The sequence below is a fragment of the Falco punctatus genome, assembly GCF_963210335.1.
Source record: "Falco punctatus genome assembly, chromosome: 5".
Lineage (NCBI taxonomy): Eukaryota > Metazoa > Chordata > Aves > Falconiformes > Falconidae > Falco > Falco punctatus.
In genome coordinates this window covers 46,631,671-46,649,104 of record NC_137584.1, presented here as the reverse complement: position 1 = coordinate 46,649,104, position 17,434 = coordinate 46,631,671, and the positions used below count along the sequence as shown (strand labels likewise).

Here is a 17,434-nt window from a genome sequence, read left to right as displayed (position 1 = left end):
GTGAGACTTTGTGGTGCCTTAAGTTACTAAAATGAGCTTGCATTATGAATTTTTTTGTTGCTTTGGTTTTTAGTGCACCTTAAAATAATTAAGGAAAATGCAAAAGAATGCAAAATGGAAACCCCATCACTGTGACTGTTGCTTAATGCTACTTTATTTCGCCAAGCCAGGTTGACCGTGCAGTGCCTCTGCGCTTTTCATTGATAGTTCTGTTTGCATTATGCTTCTAGCTGACAGATGACGAACATGACCTCTCTGACAGAGAGGTGGATCTGGATGAATCAGCAGATCTCTCTGACATACACTGGCATGACAAATCTGCGGACAGCGTTCTCTCCCCGCACCCATCTTCCAACCTTTCGCTGCCTCTTTCCCAGCCGGTGAGAAGCGAGCGATCAGGTCGAGATACCCCTGCAAGCGTGGACTCCATTCCTCTGGAGTGGGATCATGATTACGACCTTAGCAGAGACCTGGAGACAGCAGTTTCACGGGCACTTCACTCTGAGGAAGAAGACGGAGGACAAGAGAAGGACTTCTACCTGAGAGGAGCAGCTGGTATAGCAGGTATGGTAGCAAATTGTGCATTCTTTTTTCTGCTAGTAAAAAAAAAGCAGATGTTACATGTGTGATTGCTTGGCAAAGATGGTCATGGAAAAGTATTTTAAATAGGCCCTGAAGATTTTAAATAACTTCCCTAAGTGATCCCAATGGCCTTCTGGCCTTAGACACAGCAATGGAGATTCCTGGATGACTACAGCCTTGGAAAATCTCAAAGGCATATATGATATGACAGGGAGTTGGCTGTGTCTCTGTGCTTGTGGCCTGCCAGATGGGATATGTCATCTGTAACAGCAATGTGTCGTAAGTTATTCTGACTAAAAGAAACTGTACTGGATATGGCAAGAAGTGCAGAATAAACTGGTGGAGAAATGCAGTGGGAGAGATCTGCAGACAAAATCATCACATGCTTAAGTAAATCTTAACTCCATCCTTACATAGGCAAGACTCCAGCAACTGAGTGTTTAGCCTGAGGAGGGATCTTGGGTTTTGCTCTCCGGTGAAGTTGGAAATCCTTTCTAAGTGTGTGTGCTTTGTGTAATAAATCTTAATGAGTGAAAGTGCCCAAATGCAGCCAGTTTTGGGGGAAGACATACTGGTATATTATATTCTGTTCTTGTGGCTGTCTTTTGCTTTCCAGATCATTGCTCTGAAAAGAATCAGGTTTGCCTGGATATTAAGAGACTTTGTAGCAGGCTCCCTGGGTTTCAGTCTTCATCTTTTTTCCTTCTCCAGAAAGGATGTTTGCTATTGGAACCATTTATATATTCCATCCCATGAAAAGGTCTCCTGCTGTAAGGAGACAGCCATTGCTGAGCTGTCAATTTAGACTGTGCTTTTATTTTTTCAGATGTAGAGATTCCTGAAACTCTTGAGGCCTATGTAACACTCACAGAAAACGCGCTCAAAAGTATCTCTGGTAGGCATCAAAAAAGACTTAAGAACAGTCAGATGCAAATACCACAGTGCACAAGCATAACTTCTTTCTCTTCTCTGAGCATCTGCTATACTTTTCACAACTTAAAAAGATAAATATTTCTTACATGGCAGCATTGGCATGTTAACATAGAAGAATCCTGCTTTTCTGTTGCACTGAAAAGTATTCTTGGGTGCATGGATGAAACAATGGTGTTTGAAGTACTGGCCCTCACACGTTGGCTAACTGAACTAAACTGGCCATTAGGTTACTCTGATCTTTAGTCTCTGGGGTCCTCAACAGGACTTAATACTTTGTTACATCTCTGAGAGAAGAGTGGTTTCTATAAAGATTAAGGCAGAAGGAAAAGGTAGAGAGCAAAACCTAATTGTTCATTTCTGTACTTATATTTTTAACACAGCCACAGCTTGGATTATTACTTAGGTATAAACTTTTAGGTTAGTTGTTGTTTCACATGATAATAATGCCAAGGTGAGGTACTGTAGTCCAATGTCTTTGTCTTAGTCCTTTATATGGGAAGGTGAATTTTTTTTCACGTATTTTTTACACAAAATTAAACCTACTGTTTCATTTGTTAGATTACTCTCTCAGAGGGATTAAATGCATTTACAAATGCCTTCTCTCATGATTTCACAGTTTTCCTCTTTTGAAATAATTACTTCATTGCAAATTTGAAATAACAAACATCTAAAATCTCAGTGTCTGTGGCACAGACCTCAGGTTCACTGTCCATTTTTTTTCCGCAAACTAGTGAAATATTATTCTGATTGATTAAGAGTATAAATAGTAGCAGTACCTATAGAAAAATATATGTAGAATATATATTTTCTGACCTGTGAAAATTTTGAAAGTAGCGAGGGGAAAGCAATGTTGAGTATTTTCTTCCGACCACTTGGGGTGAGGCAATGTTTTGTATGTAAAAAGCTTAACCATCAAGAGACTCCATTTTCTGTAATTAGGTGGACAAAAGGCTCTCCTTCTCTATGCATGCTTTTAATTGTGTATGAATAAATCTGAACTGTCTTTGTAAACAGATGGAAATCAGGCACAATGATAGAATATGGATAAGAGGGATCTCAGGTGGTCCTCTGGCCTTCAGCCTGCTTCAGATTAGAATTGATTGCAACTAATGCATATCACAGAATTCAGCTGAACTCTATAAAGAAAATACAAGGTAGTTCTGCTTCAAAAGCATTGGTATGAGTTCCAAAAGGCTTGGATAAATACCACTTTGCAGATCTGTTAAGCATAACTTTTATCAAACGCCTACTTGGGAAAATACTATAAATTTTACTGCTTAGTGTGATTCCCTTAGTCAGTCATGGACTACTTGCTGTGGGCCTTCAAGACATCCAGTCATCTATAGACTTTGAGAAATAATTTATAACTGTATTGCTTAGTGTTTATATACCGCTTTTTATCTTCAAAATTGTATACAAATAGGATCCTTTCATGTAGATCAAAATTCCACTATATTTTAGTGGAGAGAAGGAATACAAAGAGAAATGAGGAGAAATCAAATTCTAACGTGGATTTGGATCAGGAGTTTGGGATGTGATGTTTTATTTGAGAGTGTTTGTGAAAGGCAGCAAGGCATTCTCCAAAATCAGTGAAGTTAGAGCACACCTTGCCAAGAACTTTCCCCTTCAGAGAGATGAGGAATTCTCTGAAGGAAAAAAGTCACTTCAGAATAGTTTGCAAGCCTGCTTTAAACTTTGGACTCTTTCATAGAATGCTTATGACAAGCATGTTCATTGGTATAGTCATCTGTCCTCTGAAAGTCACTAACACCCTCTAATGTAACTTGTAATCAGTTTGCTTTGACATTGTACCACTCGTAGTGCTGCAGTCAACATTTCTCTTTTACTGTCTAATCTAGATAATATTCCTCACATTGATCTGCCTGGGCAAAAGGTAAGAAAAACTTTGGCAAAACTTGAGTGACAGTTACTGGTTTTGGTTTTGATACAGGGGAACCTGGTGCCCTGGAAGCACATATCCGACAGCTGGACAAGGCTTTAGACACCAGTCGTTTCCAAATACAGCAAACGGAAAACATCATCCGCAGCAAAACACCTACAGGACCAGAGCTGGATTCCAGTTATAAAGGATATGTGCGTGAATTTTGGAGCACAAGTTGAATAAGCACTCCAAGCTTAGATTTGCTTTTGAAAGATATGTAACTGTTTCAACAAAGCAATTAGCTATTACTGCTTCTCAGACTTACTCGCTCATGTGGTTGCAACCCTTAACCTTAACATACTATTGTTGTTTGTTATTAGTGTGTTTACAATAGCGTAAGATTACAGGAACATGACTTTTGAGGAGTTTATTTTCCTACTACATTTTTGCAAATGTCCAAAAGTACTTTCTCACACGTGTTTTTATCCATCTAATGATGATATATCCTTGTTAAAAATTGCCCTGCTTTTAAGAGCAGGTTTTATAGCTTCATGCACAGTATTCATCTTGCTGAGAATTACAGACATGCATCATGGTAAGCAAGGTTGCATATATGGAATGCATGAATGAAAATTTTCTCAAGGAGATTTTGTAGAAGAAAAATCTCTCTCTAAATCATTCAAATAATTTTATTACTGACAGAATCAGAAGATTAGCTGCTTGCAGGCACAGTAATATTTCCACACTTACGTTCATTTTCATCACACCTTCTAGTGGTCTCTGCCATAGTGACTTAACATTTAGAATAGATCCACCTTAAGTCATCCAGCACAAATGGCACAGCGTCATTTCTGTTTAGTCTGAACTTAATGCTTTAAGCTTTTATTGTGTCCATATATATTTCTTTGATTGCATCAGGACAAATTGTTAAAGTAATAGATTTTTATCTTCACACTTAGACCTACTTTCGGAATATTTTGGAACTTGCATTGTAATTTGCATTTTCTGTGTGGTTAGTCCTGTACAGTGCATATTGAGCTGGGATTTTTTTGTTTGTTAACACAGATGAAGCTACTAGGTGAGTGCAGTGGAAGCATAGACTCAGTAAAAAGGCTTGGATATAAACTGAAGGAGGAAGAAGAAAAACTATCTGGACTTATTAACCTGAACAGTACTGAAACACAAACAGCTGGTAAGTAACATTTAGTTCTTTGGTAGAAAGCAGTTACGAAAATTAGCAAATGTGAAGTTTTTCTGAATAAATACTTGGTATTATTTGCTGACATACCTATTTACAGGACTGCGTCTGTTACCTTGTTCTGCTTAACATCTCTTTATAGGCATAGTAAGGAATAGTAAGTATTCCTTGTATATGCCCTATAAGGACATTAGGCATACAAGTGCATTTTACGAACCACTTCATAACATGAGACGTAACCCTAAGCCTTTCAGAAGTCCCTGTAGGTGCAATGCATTTTTGTTGAATGTTTTCCTGTTAAAAAAAGTTGTTTCGATTGCTGTTCAAAATGCGTAAATCAGTATTCATTTATTCTAATAGTACCTTTCACTTCTAATATTATCTGTCTACAATAGAGAAATCTATATATTCATCTGGTAGAACTATTAACCTGACTAATTTTAAGCATCAACTGTAGAACACGAGGTACTGCATTGTAAAAACATGGATTTGTTCCAGAGACTATAAAGGCAACGTCTGCATTCTTTGCTTGGCAAGATATGCTACCCATGCAGCCCATTTTTTTGTTTTTGGGGTTTTTTGGGGTTTTTTTTTTATTAGTATTTTAAGTTGGTAGAATGATGCAACTTGCCCTTCTGCCATAGCATTTCAAGAAAAGTAAGAAGAAATAGCCCCTAATTTATTTCTTTTTAGCATAGGTATTTATCCAATGCATCAGCAGTAGCTTAGGCAAATGTAGTGAGGTGTGATTATTAAATTGTGATAGGTACAAATATCAATGAAAATCATACTATATATGTGGCTCATGAGACATTGAGATCCCTTGTCTGATTTGCATTTATGGTAATTTCTGATGTTTTTATACCATCATAACCTGTTTTAGAGACCTGCATGTGTCAGCTTAATTCTCTTCATAGAAGTCTGACATTAGAAAGTGGTAAAATTGCCTGCTGTCTGGAATCACCCAGGTTTGTTCTTTCTCTCCAGCATCACATTCTTCAGTCTAACTTTGTTTTCAGTGTGGTGTTTTGTGGGTTAGGGTTTTTTCATTTTTATGGAGCCTTTTTTGTCCTGTACAGGATTCAACTGATGCAATTGTGTGATGTGGCTTGTGTTTTTTACTTTTGTTGAATTTGGTGTTTATCATTACAGGTGTAATTGACCGATGGGAATTAATCCAGGCTCAAGCTCTAAGCAAGGAGCTGAGGATGAAGCAGAACCTTCAGCAATGGCAGCAGTTTAACTCTGACCTTAATAGCATTAGGGCTTGGTTGGGAGAAACTGAAGAGGAACTGGAGCAGCTGCGCCGCCTTGATCTCAGCACTGACATACAAACTATTGAGCTCAGAATTAAAAAACTGAAAGTGAGTTTTATGTCTCTTTTCCATGAGTTGCCCTGTAAACAGACCTGAGTGCAACAGGCATGCTGTAGAGGTTGCCAATAGTTGCAGCTGATTTGCTCCATTTTGCACATAGTGGGCTACTGCTGATAACTAAGTTACTGGGAAAGTGATTTTATAAATCATCTTTTGGCAGAAAAATGTATCACTGGCATTTACTATATAATCCAAAGGAATTATTGAAATAGTAATTCTGGGGAAATTCCTTAATTCCAGAATGTATAGATAATTCCTGATGTCAGCCAAGCTGATGGGGGGGGGGGGGAGGGGGGGGCGGGAAATGGGAGAAGAAAAGAAAAAAAAAGCCAAGTTAAAGCAAATCTCTTCTAGTCAAAATGGTAACAGAATAGGTACTTTACAAGAAACGCCTCACTGGGACATATTTGTGTGGAGGAAGGAGAGAGTGCCCCTGCTCTCACCATTACAACATAGGAAAAATTTGGCGTAATGTGTCACTTTGCAACATTTCTGTTTCTTCTTCTGTAATCTCAGATGCATCAGGATATCAGGATCCAAATGCTGCTTTTGTGATCTTTCCTGTATATTTTACAGCTATAAAGATCTGCAAATGTGATGGTCCACAACTTCACGTTCAGTTACTAGCATCTTATAAGCATGGGCACAAAAATGTGGGAGCCAATGTTGAAATGCACTGTGCTCCCTGCTAGGAGTGAGGTGGACAGGTAGTGAAGACTGTTTCCGGCACTGATCCATCTAAAGCATATTAATGCTGATCTTCCCTCTAATCCAAATATAGCTGCCATAAGTATTACAAAGGTCACTGTGACATAGGGCTTATTAGTAAATGCTGTAAAGTAGGTGGAAAAGGGGGCATTTCATAAGAACCCTGTTCTTGTCTCCCCCAGTTTTGGAAAGGTCATTAGTGCCCTCCAAACCAAAAGAGGTAAGGTTTCTTTTATGGCTTCCAATGTAAACAAATTGGAGTTTTTATACATGTCCTGCTTCTATAAATTGGAGTAGGTTGTTTATACTCTTTGTATGTTTTATTTTCCCTCAGTAAAAGCTTTTAATTTTAAATAGTGTTGACAGCAGTTTCTACTTGAAAACATGCTGGTTTTTATGTTTATCAGCAAAACTGAGAAGTGAGGGCAAAAGTTTTATTGAAAGCTAAAGTACAATTGTCCTACATCTCTTTAAAGTTTGTTGGGCCTGCTCTGTCTTTTAAATATCTGAAACATAAGCCAGATCTTTAAAACTCAGCTATGACTTCAGGCTTTTAAGACTTTACAAGTTTAATTAGCTTGTTCTAGTTTATGCTCACAGTAAAATTTTTAGTAGATGTTAAAGAGTGAACATTTGCAGTCATAGAGTGAGCACAGAAATCTCATATCCAGAGTAAAGAGACTTATTACAGTGAGGTACCATTCTGCAGCTGCTGATGGCAAATCATTGCATTCTTGTGATGCCTTCTCTGCTTGGTTCTTCTGAAAGTCACATGCCAATTTCCATCCTTTCTTCCCCTGTCCCACTTTGTCTTATTTTCAAGGAGCTGCAGAAAGCAATTGATAACCGCAAAGCGATCATCTTATCCATCAATCTGTGCAGCTCAGAGTTCACGCAGTCTGACAATGAAGAGAGCAAGAAGCTTCAAGAGCGTCTGTCTCAGATGAATGTGCGCTGGGATCACGTATGCAGTATGATCGAAGAGTGGCGGTGCTCATTGCAGGATGCATTAATGCAGTGCCAGGTCTGTATTGCACTTGCTTTAAATTGTTAGTGTCCCACATACCAAAAATGTAATCTGTATCATTATCTGGTGTGCTCATTATCCAGCCTGAAACACCCATAAAGCCAAAATACAGCTTCAGCATGTGTTTTCTGAAAGGTACACCTGCAATACCTGAAGCATGTGTTTCCAGCCCAAGATTTTCCAAATTTGTCAGCTCTGGAACAGTATTCTAATGTACTATTCTTATGCTTCTTTGTAAGTTATGTTATTTAGCCAGTAGTGACCTATCATAGGATAAACGAAAAACCTGAATTTGACTGGAATTTTCTGCTACGCTATTGAAATCATCACTCATCACTTGCAGGATTTCCATGAAATGAGCCATGGTTTGCTGCTTTGGTTAGAAAATATTGACAGAAGAAGAAATGAGATTGTGCCCATCAATCCAAACCTGGACTCAGAAGTGCTGCAGGATCATCACAGGCTTCTAATGGTAGGGTTATAATCACCCTTTTCTCTCCCAAAATGCATCATTAGGAAAACACCTAATCAGATTTATCTTTCTCTTGATGGTTAGCATTGTGCATTGCATGCTAACACACAACTATGGACCGATGTCAGTACCTAACTTTGGTAGGAAACACTAACTTCAGTTAGTAGCATAACTCATGATTTTAAACCTCAGACAACCACTAGGCTGCTGCCTGTCTTCCAGTCAGATTAGAAATGTTTATTGCTTCTCTTTTCTATTTCATTAATTTCAAATGTCCATCTATGTGAGATCTACTTCTTTTTTTCTTTATTTTTTTAACTTCCATTAAAAAAATTTGGTGCTTGCTTTGGCAACAGCAAATCAGACGTGAACTGCTGGAGTCTCAGTTGAAGGTGGCATCACTGCAAGATATGTCCTGCCAATTGCTAGTCAATGCTGAAGGCAAGGACTGTCTTGAGGCCAAAGAAAAGGTGCATGTCATTGGAAACAGACTGAAGCTCCTCTTGAAAGAGGTCACACGTCATATTAAAGACCTAGAGAAAATCCTAGATATTTCAAGTAGTCAGCTGGTAAGTCATGTCTTTTTATTCCTTGCTGTTCGCTGGGCACGTTTCCCACTGTTTTGACTGTCTTTCTCTGATCAATGCCGTTGGCTGCACTGTTTTTGTTGTTGGCAGTACTTATCAAGATGGTACACATGTAATCTTGAATATCATAAAGTAATCTTACACTGTTGTGATATGGTGGGGTTTTTTAACCCAGTAATATTTTTGCTATTGTGTGTAGCAATAAGCATCGAGCATCTTGGTTGGTGTATCCTGCCATTACTGATTCAGTCAACTGGCAAGGAATATGAGATGCTGATTCTAGTTGTAGTACTGAAAATTATAGTGTGTCAGTTGTTACAGGACAGGAAGATAATGCTCACTCTGTCAAAGAGGAAAAAAAACCCAAACAAACCCAAACCATAAAATAAATTCTGTAATGGGCTAACAAATCCCTCGGTGCCTCTGAGCTTTGAGCTGTACTCCACATCTTTTCAAATTACCATGTATCTCAGGGTATTTGAGAGGGAGTTATGCATACACCTTTGTCAACAGTGGCAGGTACAAAGTAACGATTTCAAAGTTCCTCTTTAGTTAACTTTTAAAGTCTTGGATTAGCGGAGTGCGTAAGGCATGAGAACTCAGCTCGTCCCTCCTTCAAGTAAATTTCTGCCTCTTTTAAGTAAAATCTTGGTGATACCAACCTCTTCTTGTAATTAGAGCAACTGTTCTTTTTCTTCTGAAATTACTTCAGTGGAAAATGTGTCACCTAAAGCAATTAAGTTTTAACTACCTATTAGCTTTTATTTTCCTTCAGGCCTAACAGAGAAAACATGTAATGCTTAGTCTTAAATTTTGTTACCAAATTTTGTAACTGCTTTATTTAATTTGCTTTGGAAATAATTCTGCTGGGTTTTCACTCGCAAGGGGTGGAGGGTGGAGGTGTGGTTTATTTTGCTTACCTGAATAGCTAGTTGCTGTATTTCTGAGCTCAATTCCTTCTGAACTTTAGGAATTGTCCTCATGGTCCTCTGCTGATGAATTAGACACATCAGGTTCAGTGAGTCCTGTATCTGGAAGAAGCACTCCAAGCAGACAGAGAACGGTAATTTTGTGTCAGATAAATTTTCTGCCACCTCCTGGGTGGGAGCTCCAGATGTCTACAGTAAGCTGGAAGGCCCCCCTTCTCACTTGATAGGAAAGGCAATGGCTAAACCAAGAACAAAACACAGCTGCTTTCCCCAGCCCTGCTGCATATCCCATCCTGCATGAAAACAGAAGTGGTAAATACGGTCCGAAACCAGGGCTGTCAGTGTGGTTGGTTTACCATGGTTTGGCATGTCGTGTCTCTTGTATTTTGTTCTAGTGATGACAGCATCCCGAAGTCTGGTCTTGTGTGGTATAATCAGTCCCCCATTTCTGTTTGGCCTTCTCTTCAGAGCTGCTTCATCGAAAATCTCAATAAGATTTTTTTGTCATTTCTGATGAAGGTTGCAGATGGTCTTATTGAGACTTTGGATGAATGGCTAAGTAGAGCTGAAGGGCATAAAACATTCAAAACAGCTAGTTTCACAGGACCTAATCAATGGCTATGATGGCAACTCTGGAGTTGTCTATTTACATTGCTGGCACAAAATTCAAGAAATATAGCAACACATGCCTAGTACTTAACACTTCCCCAAAATGGAACTGCAATTATTTTGTCTTTTTCTGCAATTCTATTGGTTTATTACTTTGCTTTTTTCCTTAGTTCTTAAAAAAATCAGGTTAGTTTTGGGTTTTCTTTTTCATTCGCACTTTTTGTAAAGCCTCTGATTTCTGTCTTGATAAATTTTATGGCTCTTGAGATTGATTTTTTTGTTGTTGTTGTTACATTCACTAGTTTCTTTTTAGATGCTAGTATGAGAAAGTAAAGGAATACTGGCTTTTCAAAAGGAGAAAATATAAACCTTAACGTTCTATTTCAGAGGTCAATGTTTTTATCTTTTTAATTTAAAATTAAATAACTAATAAAATTTCTGATATCACAGATTTAACTGGACAATACCTGACCATTACAGGAAATGAAGAAGTATTTTACCATAAAATCTTTGTTTAAAGAGTATGTAGAATTATAATAGGTTTCATCCTAACATTTTAATAACCATTTGTCTATCTCTAATTTGTTAGTGTTTATGTACATGATTTTTTAATTTGTTTCTGGTTTTGTCTATAATGTATAGCTAAGTTTTATGATTTCTTGGGGTCTGGTTTTCAAACTTACGCATTTTGCACCCACAATTTTGGAGTCTGAAGTGATGTTGTTTAGATTTTCAGTGTTGAATATACTGATGTTAATAAATAAATACTAATTCCAAAAAATACAATCAGAATTATAATAACCTAACTGCATTGAATATTCCAGCAAATAGTTGTGAGTGCAGGAATGCACCTACAGTTATTTGGCCTTCAAAATTGTGGGAAGGATGGGGGTGGAGAAGAGGCCAGACTCATCACAGGAGGCCCTTTGACCTTTTTTCCTTGAGAGTATTAATTTTGCTGCATTTGCATTTTGAAATATCTGTATTTGCCCATATTCAACGCAATATTTTTTTTTCTATTTCGTATTAGGAATTATTTAAGCTAAATTTATAGTGATTTTTTTTTAAATCCAGAGCTACTTTTCAGAAACGTAATTACTAAAGTGTCATTTTTGAGTTCACTGTGTATGTTCCAATCATTTCCATACTCAGCTAGGTGCAAAGAAAAGCCAGTTTCCTTGGTTCATGGGTATTGGTCACTTCATTTGGTTTTTTTTTATGTTTCCTTTGCTGCACTTTTAATTTAGTTTCATCAGTAGCTTGTCTTTATTTGCCTGGACTGAACATTCTTCTTTCTTTACCCCCTGTTCATTGCAAACAGCCACGGGGCAAATGTAGTCTCTCACAGCCTGGACCCTCTGTCAGCAGTCCACATAGCAGGTACCTTATTCTCCTGGTTTCCGCACTCTGTTCTAGAACCCCAAGAGGATGATGGAAATTGGCCGTGATTCCTCTCCGTCCGCACCGACTCCATCAGGTGGCCAGGACTTAAACAAATGAAAACTTCCTTTTGTTAATAGTTTGGCAAAATGGGATCTCAATTGCTTCAAATTCTCTGTTAAATAGAAATACTGGCGGATTCTTGATCATCTACAACGTTTTGCTTCCCAGGACTGCCATGTAATCAAGATTTATTTTTCATATGCTTGATCAGGATGACTGTGTGTTCACACTCACGGTATTTAATGAGTATTTTATTTTGGCGTGGTTTGACAGAAATGCCAGTAGATTCATGGCAAACACTTTTTATCATCCTCTTTACCTCTAGATATTAAATTAAGGCAGGTAGTAGGCCAATACCATATCCTAGAATTCACAAAACCCACAGATCTGGATGAGACATACTAACATCATTTTCTTTTTCTTTTTCTTTTCTTTTCTTTTTTTTTTTTTTTCTCCTGAAATGTTTTGTTCGGTTTGTGGGTTTTCAGTATTTAAGACTCAAAATTAGAAGTCAGAATTTGAGGGGTTTGAGACTTGGGGTCACTTTCTTCCCCCCTCCTAAGACGACTGCAATATAACATGCTAACATCGCCATGACTCTTGCCAAGTGCTTGCATCCGTGTATTGCTCTGGGAGCAGCACTGCCCCATCTCTCTGACCAGTAGAGAGCAGGCTTGCAGCTACAGCTTTTTGCTTTCCACCTTGTCTCCAGCAACCTGTCATCTCTGCAGCTAACAGTGCTTCTGCATTCTTTGTTGTTGTCAGTGTGATGCGTGTACCTTCACTCTTTCACTGATCAGTTCACTAGCCTCTGGAGTTAAGAAGTTACCAAAAAAAAACGTAAATGAGCCTGCCAATATGTGTAACGAGGGTGTCTTCTGCTATTTAAGAATCTTACGCGTTGCAACACCTAAAATAATTGGAAAGTGTGATGAAAATATATTTTTCCTTATAGTTAAGTCCTAAATCTCATTTATTCTCTATATATCAAGAATTAATTAATTTATCTTTAAAATAACTCCTGTTAAAGTGAAAGATTTGGTGTTGGAAAGAAGGCAACACTAGATTTAATGCAGTGATTGAGCGATAACCAAGCAGACAAAAAATAGCTTGGGAGTATTTTTTTTCATGAGCAAAATCAACACATTATTCAGCCAAATTATTCTCAAATATAAATTAAATGAAGACTTAAGACTACTTACCATGCAGATATTTACATAAACACTTCTTTTTTAAAAAAAAAAGTTTTATTTATATGTGTAGTTAATGACTGTGAGTGACATAGTTGCAACACCACATGGCATAGCAGATAAAACAAGTAACTGCTTCCACTGGTACTAAGCAGCTGCCTTATTTTTAGGGCTTTATTTTTATTTCTTTGAAATATAAGGAAACCACATAGAAAATAGGTGACATATACACACCATCTTTCTGTCTGATGGAGAAAGATATTTAATTTTTTGAACTCCAGTCTGCTATGAAGCTTGGCATTTTGTTTCTTTTGGGGAGTGGGAAAAAGGAGGAGTGGGGCTTTACTCTGCAGCCATTAACAGCTAGGAGGATTGGAGGATGTCCTCAGCAGATCAGCATGCTTGCACTAGCAATGTTGTACTTAAGAAACATACTATGTGCGCTCTTCTGCTCTCCTGTACAGTCAGACCACTTCTGCCAGCCATTTGAGAAGGTTCCTGGTTGTAGGTGCGAGCCGCTGGCTCACATTGCAGCTGGCAATGCTTTGCAGCTTTGAGATCAACCTCTATTCTAGCAGCGGCATTGGTGCGGCACCTTTCAGATCAAGTCTTTCCAGCACTGTTTATTAACACATCTTGTAGCAGTACAACACAATGTTCAATTTGTCATTCAGACAAGCGTGGAATACGAATGAGTCACTGCTGAATAGGAAACTTAATCAAATGCGCAAGCCAGACAGGTTGTGGTTGATGTATAATGCGGTTTTAACTGATAAAGTGGTACAAGCTGTCACTGTGTTCTTTAATATTTTGACATACCTCTGATCAGAGTACTTTGTGTTTGATCTTGCACTGGATCAGCAAACCCTGATAGAGTTTAGTATACAGGAGAACTAAAGTTAATTTTAAAAGGTTTATCTTTTAAACATAGGAGGTTGCGAAGGAAAGTTCATTTAAAAATTAGAGGGGTTGTGTATGTGTATAACAAGTGTGGTATCACTTTGCCTTCCCCATTATCGTAGCAAAAAGACAAGCACACATAGTGTGATGCTAAGCAAGGTACAAGCTTAAACTAGATGTTATGTCGTGGATTTCACTAAAGGCTCATTCAAGTGGTGTTAGTATTCTTATGTGAAGTGGGAAAAGCAAATCCAAGAAGCAGCTCTCTTCTTTCATTAGTTTGAGCTGTCATAAAGGCACACCTGAATCTGTGCCTGTGGATTTGTTGAAGAGATTAAAATGTTAAAAAGATTAAAATAGTGGTTCAATTTGCTCAGGGGTGTTTACATTGTCTCTCTTGAGCAGCTCTGTCCAAGTCTTGGTGCCACAGTGCCGACCTCCATTTCCCACTCTCCCCAGGCCTCCCCAGATGACTAGCGGATATTTAGAGGTCACCTGCTGTTTCTGGAGCAGACCAGGCCGCAGCACACTCTGTGCCTTCAGCCACGAAGTGGCAGTCATTGCCACACAGTAGCTCAAACATGAGGTTTGGGCCTGGTTTGCCATGGTTGTTCTCCCAGTTATCTCCTGCACTGTCACTTAGAGCCTGTTACTTAAACTTCGTATTTAACTGCCTTTGAAATGGACATATTCATCATCTTTACAGGGTAAGCCAAAGCTAAGGCTGAGGTGATGTGATGCTGAGATTTAGGGTGAGAAGTCAGAATACAGCCAAACAAGGTTGCTCCTAGAGAGACTCAGACCACCAGGAGGAGTCGTTGCCTGCTCTTGTGGCCAGAACATCATACATTCTGTGTAACTCTAGCAACCTCCATCTTAAAAAGTTAGAATCAATGGGAGTAAAAAGTCTTTTAGAAGGTTGTTATCAAATTTAATGTCTCTGATTATCTGGAAGTACAATAATTTCCACCTTGAATGTATTGATGGTTAAATGTAGTAATTTGGTTTTATGCCAGCATTGTTCCTTTTACTTTCTCAACTGTTCACCCTCCTTTTTCTGTATTCCACACTATTTTGTAAAGGATAGTTTTAGTATATCTCAGGTTTGATATTAGTAAGCTCAGCTTGTGATTTCCTTCATAGGAGAAATACTACATCTTTTTGACTCCTTTAAGCTTGTGTAAGTTTGACTTCATCTTCCAGAATTATGTTAACTAAAATGATACAAACTGTTCTAGGTGAGATCTGACTAGTGCCTTATAGAACATCATTAAAACAACCCTTTTCTCTTCTGGAAGTCTTGAATTGAAATAGACTTCAAAATTTCTTTTGTCCCTTTTCACAGCTATTCACAAGCCACATTACTGGTTTGTCACCATCCTGTGTCAAAGAGCTCTAGTTTCTCTTCATTATCTTCAGAGTGTGAACTTCCAAATTTATAGCAGAAGTTTTTTATTTCTACCCTGTCTACTATAATCTTAAACTCCTTGAGCTACCTCTTAAACCCATTGGGTTCACCCACTTCTTTTCCGTGCAAGGAGCCAATCCTATTCTGTATTTGCAAAGACTTCAAACTTCTGTCATCATACAGATGGAATTTGCTGGTTTTACATTCTGTGCCATAGTCTTTTCATAAAGATACTAAATCGAGACTCATCCTTGATTAACTCCAGTAACATCCTGCTAGCCCAGCAGTGCCTCTTTCAGTGTAAGCCTGTTGTCAGCATTCCATTAGTCACTTTGCCATTAAACTCACTTTATTTATTCCTATCAGCTTCACTAGAATGATAAATTCTTCCATTACAATCTTTCAGATGTGTACTGCAATACAGATAGATTACTTCAACTATATTTTCCTTGGGAGGGGGGGGGGGGGGGGGATAATCAGTCGTCTTTAAAAGAAGGCACTTGTCTGAGCTGAAATTAAAGTTCATTTTGCCCATCCACTCTATAGCCTGGTAAATTAGTTTCTCATCTCTTGAAATGCTTAGGAAAGAGTTCCAATTTTATAACATTGCAAACTCCCAAAGTAAGGGTAACTATTGCTTGCACTTCCTAGGTTAATTTATGAGATTTCCTGACATGAAGAAGCTTGCTGTTGCCCAGGTCTGTAGCTGCACCTTCCCCTTTTATCTAGTAAGTAGGAGTTGTGTATGGAGTGAGTAGCAGCTGGCCTTCCTTCCTTCCCTCTTCAAACAGGGGCCAGTGTGACAAACGGTGGAGCAGTCAGAAGAGAGACAGCTAAAAATACACGCTCAAGAAAAAGCATTGATCTTTTCTCCAAAGTACTTCAGCTTTCCCTTTTCCTGCTCTAGTAAATAGGAGTTTTGGCCCTTGTGAGTACTGAGCCTTTTTCATTAACAATGTTTATTTTTAACCATCTCTCCTTATGAAAGCCATTGGTCTAAGCTGAGCAATTCCAGTTTTCAGCCGATTATGTAGATTACAGAGGTGTACCTGCAATAAACACAGGCAATGCAGCACTTGAACTTTTTAGAACTCCCTCTCTGAAGATGTTTTCATAATGTTTCATTATTTGCTTTTTTAATTCTTTCCAAGCAGTATTAGAGACTATTCTTCAACACCCTACTTCACTGCAGAAAGTGTTTTGAAAAACTTTGCCATGAACCGTTTCGATTTTTGGAAGTTTGTGTTCCTTGTTGAGGTCAGTCATGCAGCTTATACATACCACTCTTTTTCTTTTTTTCTTTTCTTTTTTATTTTTTTTTGTACGACACAAAGCAAGAAGTGCTGGATTGTGCTACTAAAGCAGTAGGAAAAGAAAAGAAAAATTACATGCTAAATTTGCCTGCTCCCTGCTCCCTTCTGATTCTGCTTTTTGAAAATTCCCCTTCTGGCACCCAGTGTTGCCCCAGAGTAACTCTGAGTCAATGAAGAAAATTCCGACTTTGCTCATTATCAAACAGCAGTTACCAACTGCAGAAACATGGCCTTTTTTGATTGGGAGTGATAACATTTTGTACAGTGAGAGCCTTGTAAATAGCTAGACTGTGCAATCAAATGCTTGGAAGGTAATTAAGCACGCCTTGTTCCCTTTGTTCCTACCTCAGTCCATTAACTTTCTGTCTTGGCATTTTCAGACAGTGGAAGTCTTGATCCTAATTGAACTTTAATATGGAATGTTCTGATGCTGTTAAATGTGCCATATCCTTTCAATATGTTCTTTATAATATGTGATCTTGCATTACGGGATAAGCAGCTTTCCATCCGGGCTGCAAAAACATGGATTCAAACAACATGCGATCTGATGTTTTGATCATCCCTCCTTCCTAGGGTATTTAGGTCAAGTTCATCATTTAGCATACCTGAGTGTTTATGTATCTGTTGGTCATCTAAACTTGACCAAATCTGTCTGGCTTTCTTAGGTCTTCATAGTGGATTGATATACATGAACAAGACAATAAAAATAATCTCAAGCATAGAAAGAATTCTTTTCTGAACACGTGGGAATGGGACCCTTGCCAAGCCTGGCATAGTTTTGAAGATCATATTTTGTTTTTTACATGCTTTCTTACACAGATTCAGATTTATCTGGAAGACAGGATCAAAAGGACAAGGGGAAGGCAAGGAGATGCTA

The 17,434-nt window shown here is 38.3% G+C and overlaps 1 protein-coding gene across 21 annotated transcripts in view; it reads left to right on the top strand.

The window, feature by feature from the left end:
- SYNE1 (spectrin repeat containing nuclear envelope protein 1) overlaps positions 1-17,434 on the top strand; it is a 316,411-nt gene that overhangs the window by 296,680 nt on the left and 2,297 nt on the right. For 18 of the 21 annotated variants that reach the window (XM_080389669.1, XM_080389663.1, XM_080389667.1 and 15 more), the window contains 10 exons: positions 231-564; positions 1,409-1,477; positions 3,467-3,609; positions 4,463-4,589; positions 5,748-5,959; positions 7,503-7,703; positions 8,050-8,178; positions 8,535-8,747; positions 9,736-9,828; positions 11,625-11,683. In XM_080389669.1, the coding sequence (XP_080245795.1) occupies positions 231-564; positions 1,409-1,477; positions 3,467-3,609; positions 4,463-4,589; positions 5,748-5,959; positions 7,503-7,703; positions 8,050-8,178; positions 8,535-8,747; positions 9,736-9,828; positions 11,625-11,683 (1,580 nt within the window). The remainder of the gene's footprint in view (positions 1-230; positions 565-1,408; positions 1,478-3,466; positions 3,610-4,462; positions 4,590-5,747; positions 5,960-7,502; positions 7,704-8,049; positions 8,179-8,534; positions 8,748-9,735; positions 9,829-11,624; positions 11,684-17,434) is intronic. The other 3 variants (XM_080389668.1, XM_080389672.1, XM_080389674.1) reach the window with 3 other exon arrangements.